The sequence below is a fragment of the Astatotilapia calliptera genome, chromosome 17 (genome assembly GCF_964374335.1).
Source record: "Astatotilapia calliptera chromosome 17, fAstCal68.1, whole genome shotgun sequence".
NCBI lineage: Eukaryota > Metazoa > Chordata > Actinopteri > Cichliformes > Cichlidae > Astatotilapia > Astatotilapia calliptera.
Genome location: NC_137438.1, coordinates 41,155,316 through 41,166,196, shown reverse-complemented (window position 1 = coordinate 41,166,196; position 10,881 = coordinate 41,155,316). Strand labels below are relative to the sequence as shown.

The 10,881-nt window shown below is 36.1% G+C and overlaps 1 protein-coding gene across 1 annotated transcript; it reads right to left on the bottom strand.

The window, feature by feature from the left end:
• Positions 1–735: 735 nt before the first annotated feature.
• LOC113009391 (uncharacterized) lies at positions 736–10,424 on the bottom strand. The gene is made up of 9 exons (XM_026147660.2): positions 4,206–10,424; positions 3,895–4,039; positions 3,755–3,798; positions 3,583–3,612; positions 3,225–3,269; positions 2,378–2,416; positions 2,180–2,200; positions 1,935–2,079; positions 736–1,754 (listed from the first exon to the last, which is right to left on the bottom strand). The coding sequence occupies exons 1-9, from the start codon at positions 4,389–4,391 to the stop codon at positions 1,672–1,674; spliced, it is 738 nt and encodes a 245-aa protein (XP_026003445.2). The 5' UTR covers positions 4,392–10,424; the 3' UTR covers positions 736–1,671.
• Positions 10,425–10,881: the final 457 nt, after the last annotated feature.

The window sequence follows — 10,881 nt, the reverse complement described above, 5'->3', positions numbered from 1 at the left end:
CTGCTGGAACAATTGGTTTGCACAACCAAACAATTTCTGCACAAACTGTCAGAAACCGTCTCAGGGACGCTCAACTGCATGCCCGTCGTCCTCATCGGGGTCTTGACCTGACTCCAGCTCGTCGCCGTAACAGACTTGTGTGGGCAAATGCTCACATTCGATGGCGTCTGGCACGTTGGAGAGGTGTGCGCTTCACGGATGAATCATGGTTCACATTGTTCAGGGCAGATGGCAGCTGAGAATGTCCCAGTTCTTGCATGGCCAGCATACTCACCGGACATGTCACCCATTGAGCATGTTCGGGATGTGCTTGACCGGCGTATACGACAGCGTGTACCAGTTCCCACGAATATCCAACAACCTCGCACAGCCATTGAAGTGGAGTGGACCAACATTCCACAGGCCACAATTGACAATCTGATAGACTCCATGCGACGATGTGTTGCACTGCATGAGGCAAATGGTGGTCACACCAGATACTGACCGGTTCTGGGTCCCCAGACCCCCAATAGCGCAAAAAACTGCACATTCCAGGGTGGCCTTTTGTTGTGGGCAGTCTGAGGTACACCTGTGCACTACTCATGATGTCAGATCAGCATCCTGATGTGGCACACCTGTGAGGTGGGATGGATTATCTCAGTATAGCAGATGTGCCCACTACCACACATTTGGACTGATTTGTGACCACTGTTTGGGAGGGATGGTTATATTGTGTATCTGGAATGAATTTTAGATCTCTACGTCCATCCCATGGGGAATGGGAGCAGTAACAAAGGTGTTGCGTTTATATTTTTGTTGAGTGTATATATATTATGTTTTAGTATTTGTTCAGTAATGGATTAGGTTATAATTTTATCAGAAAACTGTACAGTAATTTTGGGCGTGGATCACAAGGTGAAGGGTGGGGGTCACCCAGAGTCAGAATCCAGTAAGATATCTGTGTCACCTTTTACAGTTTTCCTGTAATCTGATGTCAAAGATGAGAATATATAGAGTACAGTACTGTAAATCTGGTAAATTTTAGTATTAATTTTCTGGAAAACCATACAGTAATTTGGGGTAGATCACTGGGTAAAAAGTGGAGATGGCCTAGAGCCAGAATCTAGAGAAATATCAGTGTCACCTCTTACAGTTTTTGTGTAATCTGAGCTCAAAGATGAGGATAATAAAAGTACAGTACTGTATATTGGGTAAAGTTTACTGTTAATTTTCTCTGAATCGTACAGTAATTTGGGCTGTGGATCACAGGGTGAAAAGTGGAGATGAACCAAAACTGGGCCCATACGGTAAAAAAAAATATTTTGAAATATATTTTGAAATATATTTCAAAATATACAAAAATTGGCCAAAAAATATATGCGCTAAAATACATTTCAAAATATATTTATATTTTATATATATATTAATATATATCTATAGAGTTTATAGAGATACAGATATATTTTCCACATAATTTTACCTTTTTTTTTCCCCTCGATGGAAAGTCTATCCAGTTCACATTACAGTAATACTAACACCCCTTTTGGTCATCTATCCTTACTCTCCAGCATTCAATCTGTTGACCTTCTTTGTCTGAGTCCAACCACTTCAATGCTTCATCACCTATCTGTGCAATTTTTATTGTTGCAAAGTGAGTTACTTGTGCAGTATGCAATTTTAGATACACAGTCTTCACTTACTATATATGGCTGTCATGGTTTCTTTATCAAGGGCAGTTCTTCGCTCTGCGCCGATGTCTGTTTTGCTGTGTCCTCCTATAAAAAGCATTAACATTTGAGTGTCTGGCTAGTTACATTTCCAAAAATCTGATCTTTGTTCATCTAAACATTTGAACTACAATATTATGCTTTTTGGTAAAGAAACTGGTGACAGAGAAGTAGGCTTTTTAAAATACTATTAGCTAACCATTGGAACTAAGTTTCAAAGCTGTTTACCTTTTAAATTGCTCTGGATCAAAACCTCCAGTGGGAAGACGGCCATCAGAAGAACACGCACCATTAAAGTGGGTGTTTGGGCCTGAAGAGCAGTAGCCCACTGATGTTTCAGAATTTTTATCCCTGTAGCATGTGCTAACTCCACCTGTGGTTGCAATCACATAAAAAGAGTGTTTCAATATAAATTGTTTTTAAAAAACACATTTGAGTTTGCACCTACCTAAATTCTCAGCAAAATTACTTACATATTCAGCATCACTGGAACCCTTTAAATAAATAAACACATACATATGAAGTCAACAATGTTGTTACAGACAGAGTATTACTGGTAAACTAAATGAAAGAAGGAAGAACTCAGAATAACTTAGATGATTGAGTCTTTACACTTTAATAAGAAAGATTGACATTTCGCGGTGGCACAAAGCAGAATCAAAAATACTTACTTTAGAATCCCCAGACGCTTTGCATGAAGAGTTGGGCACCTATAAAGGAGAATATTTAAAGATTAAAAAAAATACACATAGCATTGACTGCCATAAAACCACTGAATAAATATCAGAATGTGACAATGTTGCACAACAATCTAAACCTTGTAAGTCATGTGACATATTTTGATGACGTAAATATATCTATACAATTCAAGTAAATAGGTACAGCATACATGTTCTGGAGAAAAAACAAACAAACAAACAAGCAAAAAAAACAACAATATATAAGAATCCAGTGGGGTAAAAAATCTCTTCTGAAGAATATAGTTCATTTTGGGTGAAAAACAAAACATTCCTCTAAAATATATATACTGACATCAGCAATCAACATCATGATTGTAATTATTTCCCTACTAGTCCATCTACTGCTCTGTGCATGTGTCAAGCACTACGACTGTATCTATGCATATAAATTCACCATATATATCCTGCAAAAATGTCTTGTTATGGTCAAAAAAAGGCAAACAAACAAAGGCATTCAATCAGAGATGAGAAATTAATCGGGAATATCAATTATATGGTAAATGGCCTGTATTTGTATAGCGCTAGTCCCTAAGGACCCCAAAGCGCTTTACACATTCAGTCATCAACCCATTCACACACTGGTGATGGCAGCTAAAAAAACACAATCCTTATTAAGCAATGTCTAACCAGTAGTACTGGTCTGAATGACAACAAACATAGCTAGTGTTTGGGAAAATCTGTTATAAAACAGTTATTATTTCAATAGTTATGCTTAGCATGTGACATAATATCACGTGACACAGACACTGCGTAAAAAACCACAACAACTAATACTTACTTTAGGAGGATGAGGGAGGGCAGCATCAGGTTGAGACTTTGACATCTGTAAGAGAAAAACTGATGTATTAGAAACAAGTCATTTAAAAATACATTAATGTGGCAGACTGTTCCCTGTTCCGATGCAGTGTACAAGTACAATCAGGGCTGTCACAACAATGGGGCGGTGCCAAGTCGTCGCAACCCTAGGTACAATGTACAAGTACATATAACTACATATGTGAATAAAGCAAGAATCTGTTTAGGTTAGGCACACTGCTGACTGATGCTTGTTAGGTTTATATGATTGCAAACTGCACAAAAACAACAAAGCAACAAAATTAATGGTAATGACAAAAAATTAATTAGATTTTACTTACGTCAGGAAGATCTGCATTCATTTTCATGGGCTAAAATAAATAGGCACAAACATTACTGCTAAACAACCCCAAAAAAACTCCAAAAGGCCTCAAAATGATTAAAAAGGCAAGGAAATGTGGAACATTGTAATTAGTGATTATTAATGAAGGATAACTGTGCTTTGTTTCTAACCTTGGTAATTAAATGCTGTGTAGCCTGAAGGAGAGGTGGGATTTCTGTGAAAGTGAAATTAAATGTGAATAGGTTTTGATAGTTATTGTATATGACAAGTGTAAACACACACATAAAACATGCAATAGTACAGTACTTACTTTCAAGTATTTCATTTTTCAGCCTATCGTTCTCTCTTTTTAGATTCGAGTTCTCTTCTCTCAACTGATTAATGACACGCTGTAGATGTTCAAGTTTCTTTTCATTCCATAACTTTAGATCGTTTTGTTGGTCTGTTGGGTATGCCTAAGAAATGGAACAAAAAACTCTCTCTTTAAAAGCCACCTTCTGTATGAAGGAATGATCTCAAAATGTTAGGGGGGGGTTACACATACATATATATATACACAAAACAGGTATATATATATATTAGTATATATGTCTGTGTGTGTACGCGTGGCGAAACACTCACCTTTTTCTTAGCTGCCGGTTCGTCTGTGACCTCTGTGGCCTCAAGGAGTTTCATAGAAGGTTTACTTTTTCTCTTAAGCACCTCTGGCTTGGGTAGTTGTTCTTCGATTTCCTTAAGCTTTGTTTGCAAAGTTTTTTCCCTTTCTGAGGAGGCAGAATAATAATAAAAAAGGCTAAAGTACATCATAATATAATTAAGTTACATATTTTGATTAACAAATAAGCGACAATAAAGTAATATTATACTGGAGAAAAGGCACCTGCTAGCTTAATGATGGAGGCTTCATAGACCGGCCACCCGCCTTTTGGCTCCTTGGCGCCTTGTCGCCACTCCACCAAATAAACGTCCTTTTCCTCCAAACCGTTTAAGTATTCCTCCTCATCAAAATCCTGAATGTGTTCAGTTGGCAGAATTGAGAACTTTCCATCTTCCGACCACTTAATTAACGCGAACATTATCCGCTTGTGTCTTCCCGTCTGTATATCGGCCATTCGGAAATTGCGCCTCAAACATCGGTTATATTTCAAAAAAAAAAAAAAGGGGGGGGGAAGAAACAACAACTAATAATTTTTTTTATTACTATTATTAATATTTTTTGCGCGTTCATTGCACATGTTTGGGAATATTTCAATATTTACTTTTTATTTTATCTTTATTTATAAAAAGCACAATGGCAACGCGCATGCGCATACTCTGCTCCGCTCATTAACCTTTACACTTTCACACAACCTACAGATCTAGAACGAAGACGCTGCATTTTTTGAATAATCTCTGGTGAGCATAGATTTCATAGAAAAAACATATTATATTGTTTTAAGTACCTTTTTTTCGATTAATCCTGTGACGTACAAAGACGGACGTTTTTGGGACTTTACGTTTAAGTTTTTAAAGTTTTTGTTAAGGTCTCCATTGCGTGTGCAGACGCTCGCGGAAGAAGACGCTGCAATTTTGCGAACTCCCTGGAAAACTGCTCGGTAAGCATATATTTCACTACATTTATTTTATATGTTGCAGTTTCTGTTTTACAATCCTCCATGTTTTCTTCAATGTGATTTTAATGTCATCAACAGGTCACGTGTGAGTCAAAATGAGCGAGCCTCCTGAAAGGATTTCGTATAAACGTTATCTAACTGATCCTGAAGAGGAAATTCCTTCAAGAACCAAACGGAGATGGGCACAAAAAGAAAGGTGTGTTGGTAATGTAATATCCCTCACTCTTTAACATTAACGAATGCCATAGGGCAATCAATCAATTAATCTAGTGGCAATCACTAAGGATGCCACAATTATGTAATCGTTCAAAGTGGCAAATAATCGTCCACTGCATGCTTAAGATGTTTGTTTGTTTTTTATCAAGAATAAACAAAGCCAATGTGTAATAGACATTTGGGGCTTAATACTCCAGAATAGCATTGAAGGATTTTCAATTAGTGTTTTCAGCTTATGTTCTTGTAAAAATAGGACATGCAGTTGCTTAAAACAATGGTATAAACATCATTCTAAGTAAATTTTATCAAATGTAATTAATAGCCACAATGAAAATTGTAAGGAAAAAATGATCTTTATAAATTACCATACCATAAGGTACTCTGGCTCCCAAATGAATGATCTGGAGTTGGAGTTGGCTCTTTTAAACAGGGAATGTAGCTAGGCTATGTCTAATCTGCTTATTACTGATCAATAAACATCTTTATAAGTGATCACATCTTTATCATGTTAATAGCAGTTCACTTAGAGTTCAAATATAGCAATAAGCAATTTCTATTTTCTTTATTGTATATTTTCTTTTTCAGAATTAAGGTTGCAGAAGAAGAACTTCAGAATGTTATCAAGGAATGTCAAAAGGTATGCCTTATGATATGATTGGTGGTTCAATTTGCATTTTTGTAAATTCATAAATGAACAGTTCAACCAAAAATGTAAATTCTCTAATCAATTGCTCACTCTTAAGTTGTTATAAACCTGTATGAATTTCTTTTGAACAAAATAATGTTGATAACCAAACAGTTGCTGGTCCCCATTGACATAGTATGGACATAGTATGAAATAACAACACTATGGAAGTCAGTAGGGACAAGAAACTGGTTATCAACATTCTTGAAAATATCTTCTTTTGTGTTCAACAGAACAAAGAAATAGGTTTAGAACAACTTGAGGGTGATGATTACCAAAATAACATTTTATTCCTTTTATCTTATCATCCATTTTATCTTATCCCTTAGCATTTAATTACCTCAGTTATACCAAATAATAAATGCTTGATTCATATTAATATTAATAATAATCTTATTGGTCTCTTTTTAAGGTTAGTGTTGGAATACAAACATTTTGGGTTAACTGTAATGAAAACACTTTTAATGCATAAACCTAAATTAAATTTATTCTGAATATTGGACTATAGATTTGTCGAAATAAGTACACAATAGTTAGTTGAATTTTCAAGTCAAGAAATGAAATCAAAAAGATCATTACATTTCTAGACATTATTTTTTAAAGAATATTCATGAATTAGTGCATTGAACAAGAAAAAATAAAACAAGTAATCATTGTTCTAATTATGATTTTTACGGTAATTTCTACTTTCTACTGCAATCATATATTCTTACAGAATTTATCATGAAAGAAAGCACTAAGCATTCATTTTGACAGCCTAAACACACTTAAATTTTGGCAAGACTGAATGGACATGTCAAATAGTGCACAATTAGTGAATGAGACCAATTTCAAATTTCTGCTGTAATGTTAAAAAAAGAGATGCATAAATACAGAGAAGACGGTTACAGGGCAGATCTCACCGATATAGACATGAATGCGTCTATGAGTCCACTAGGTTAATGCTCTTACACTGAAGATTTGCTTACAGGACCCATAATTCTCTCTCTCGCTTCTCTTTTCAAGGAAATTCCAGACACCCTTCCAGAAGACAGAACTCTGCTGATGACTAATGATGAAGAGTGCACTGCAGGTCCTGTTCAGATAGAGGTCCCAGTGGATTCAGGTCAAACTAAAGAGCAAAATCAACTACTACTTCTGGCACTTAAGCTCAAACACAGTTTGACCAATGACTGTCTTGAAGATATCATGAAAATCCTTAATGTTGTTGGTGGCAGTGATTCAGCATGCAGGACAAAATATTCATTTTACAAAGCTTTTGATGATACAAAAGACATCATGAAAATCTGTTATGTGTGTGAACAGTGCAGTAATATAATGTCAGCTGAACTGGACCAAGTTCATTGTGTTCAATGCAACAGCACCTATGACAAAGCAAGTAGGTTTACCAATAACTTTTTCATATACCTCTCCTTGGAAGATCAACTCAAAAATCTCTTGAGAATGCCAGGAATTACAGATGAATTAATAGGAAGGCAAACAGAAACATCTACTTCTCTCAGTGACATTTGTGATGGTTTTTTGTATCAGAAAGCTTTAAGTGGTTCAGAAACGGCCCTTCAAACCCTCAGCTTAACATTTAGCTGTGATGGTGTGCCAGTTTTTAAAAAGTCCCCTTGTAGTATTTGGCCCCTTTTTTGCACCATTAATGAATTGCCATTGAAAACAAGACAGGATAATGTACTCCTTTGTGCACTATGGTTCGGGGATGAGAAGCCTCACATGAGAAGTTTCTTAAAACCTTTCATTGATGAGTGTGTGGGCCTACAGGACAGTGGTTTCACATGGGAAGATGACAAAGGCGTTTCTGTCAATACCAAAGTAATCCCTCTAATTCTAATGAGTGACTCAGTTGCCAGACCTCTGATCCAAAATTTTAAACAGTTTAATGGTGAATACGGATGCTCCTACTGCCTTCATGAAGGAAAGGTAGTTGAAAAAGGCAGAGGATTCACTCGTGTATATCCTTTTCAGAAGGACATTCAGCTCCGCAATCAGGAACAAACTAATGAATTTGTAGAAGCTGCGCTACAGTCTGGTAAAGCTGTTATGGGTGTTAAAGGGCCAAGTATGTTGTGTAGACTTCCCAGTTTTGATATTATCGAAGGGTCTGTCCCAGACTATATGCATTCAGTACTTCTGGGTGTTGCAAGAACTGTAACAGGGCTGTGGTTAAACAGTGAAAACCATGAAAAGCACTGGTATATAGGTAGGTCTACAAAACTGTTAGATGAAATGCTTTTAAAGATTAAACCGCCATGTAATGTACCTCGTGTGCCAAGGTCTGTCACATTGAGGAAATTTTGGAAAGCCCATGATATGTATATGTGGCTCTTTTATTATAGCTTACCTGTACTGAAAGGTGTATTGCCAGAACCACTACTGAATCACTGGTCTAAACTAGTCAAGGGAGTATCCCTTCTGTTGGGCGAAAATATAACTAGAGAGCAGATTACTGAGTCTGAGGCACTTCTAACAGATTTTGTGAAAGACATGGAGGTATTCTATGGGGAAGCTAATCTGTCTTATAATGTACATCTTTGCCTCCATTTACCAAGGAGTGTAGTTAACTGGGGGCCTTTGTGGGCTCATTCCGCCTTTGTGTTTGAGTCTTACAATGCTAAACTACTAGACATGATCAAAAGCACTCAAGGGGTTGCGCTACAGATTGTAAAAATGTTCTGGCTACAGAAGGCCTTACCATTTTATGGCCAGACTTTACTGAAAGATGCCTCAAATGAATGCAAGGAGATATTTGAATCTCTAACAAGACCTAAACAGTTAAAAGATGTAACTCGCACACATGGTATCACTGCACTTAATCATCCTAAAGTGCGATTAATTAGGAGGGATGACTATATGGCACTGAGTCGTTATGGGGTACAAAGGAGCAGAGTAAAGTACTTTCAACGAATCATTACAAATGGCGAGGTGTTTCACTCAGAAGATTACAGTCGTGTAGTCAAACGTAATTCATTCACTGTTATGTTGAATGATAATGATCAAAATTTCTTTAACATTAAACGATTTGTAATATGTCAAAATGAAAGTGGAGAGACGTGTTATGCCATTGGAAGATTCTATGAACGAGCAAAGCATAGTCTCTGTGCCTCAAATCCAAGTTATTTTGAACCAGTATCAAAACGCCTTGGGCATCTGACAGGTATTCTTGCTGCAGAGATCAAATGCAAATGTCTGATCATTCACACTGAAAAACTAAAAGTCAATTACATTTTTAGAAGCATTAATCAGTGTGAATTCCTTAAATAAGGTTAAACACGAGAAAACATGATTTTCTGCCATGTGGTATTTTTCTGAAGTGATTTTAAACCAGTTCATAAAAAAAAAACATACATAATTAAACATTAAATGGCAAAACGTCAGATATACATTACATTAAGTCATTAAGTGCTATATTATATTGCATCATTAAAGGAACATCATCAATGATCCACAGGACATCTAAAATACCCTTGTTGTGTTTACAAGGTTCTATAATAAGGGAAGAAAATTAGTACATGCTGTTACCCTGTCAGACCAGGGGTGTCGCTAATGAGGCTGGGTAAGAGAAAGAGGAGAAGAAGAAAGTAGAGAGCGAGAACAAGAAGGAGCTCCGCTGTAAAGCCTAAAATAAAATGTTGAACCCAGACGCCGCCTCCGCTGCCTGATTACACACCCAACAACCCTGCCATCAGTGGCACACAGCCAATCATGAGCATAATAACTGTTGTAACAGTGATTGTTCGCTTAATTTGAAGTGCTGTTTAATTTTGCTCAACAAAATGAACATTGTGCTTATGATTTTTGTATAATCTGTAAAAAAGAAAAAAGAAAAATGACCAAAGACTTAATGGTCAAACTCAACTTTTTAACTCTGAGGGAGATGGAGAATGAGCCTATTTTCAAAAAAAGTGGACTGTTTCTTTAAGTAGTATATTGTATATATTGTCAAAAGCTAAAGTGTACATAGCAGTTGTATTTTGTGTACTGTATCAATGACCATTAATTTCAAAGTCAAGTGAATGCTAATATTGTCTAATGTGAAATACTGTAAGCAAATGAATAAATAACCTAATTCTTGCTAGACCTTTGACTGTGTTTTGTTTGAATCCAACTGTGTTTGCAGATGTGATTAGATGCAGATGTTGTTACTTTTATTATTATTATGGCACTAAATACATTTTAACCTCCTAAGACCCGAACTCTTCCACGACATGCATTTTTAATTTCTCTTTGATATTTGGGCATATTGGGACCCGATGAATGTAAAAAAAAAAGAATTACCAGATTTTCTTTTAACTTATTTTTGTTTTTAAGAAAAATAAGAGCCACAAATGAGGATATTTGTTTAAAATTTTGATAGAACAGTAGCAGTATAATGTCCTCGGAAGTGGATATCAGGCCCTTGTAGAGCAAAATTGAGTATTTTGGTCTAAATAACCCAAAATGTGACGTCCACATATGTGGACGCCAGGTCCAAAGAGGTTAGATAAGGGATACTTTGAAATATATTCTACTGAAAGGTTGGAAATGTATTTTCTTGAACGCAAATATCTTTTGAAATGTATTTTGGTTTGAAAGAAATATATTTTAAATTTCAAAAATATCTTTTTTTGGAGCATCACAAATACAAAATATATTTACCATATATTTGAAATATATTTTGGCCAGGAAAAATGTATTTTTTTACCGTATGGGGGAGTGGATTGTGAAGTACAATAGTGTCAGGACACAAAAGACCCGTACCGTAATATGCATAAGAATAGTGCAACAACATTTTAGG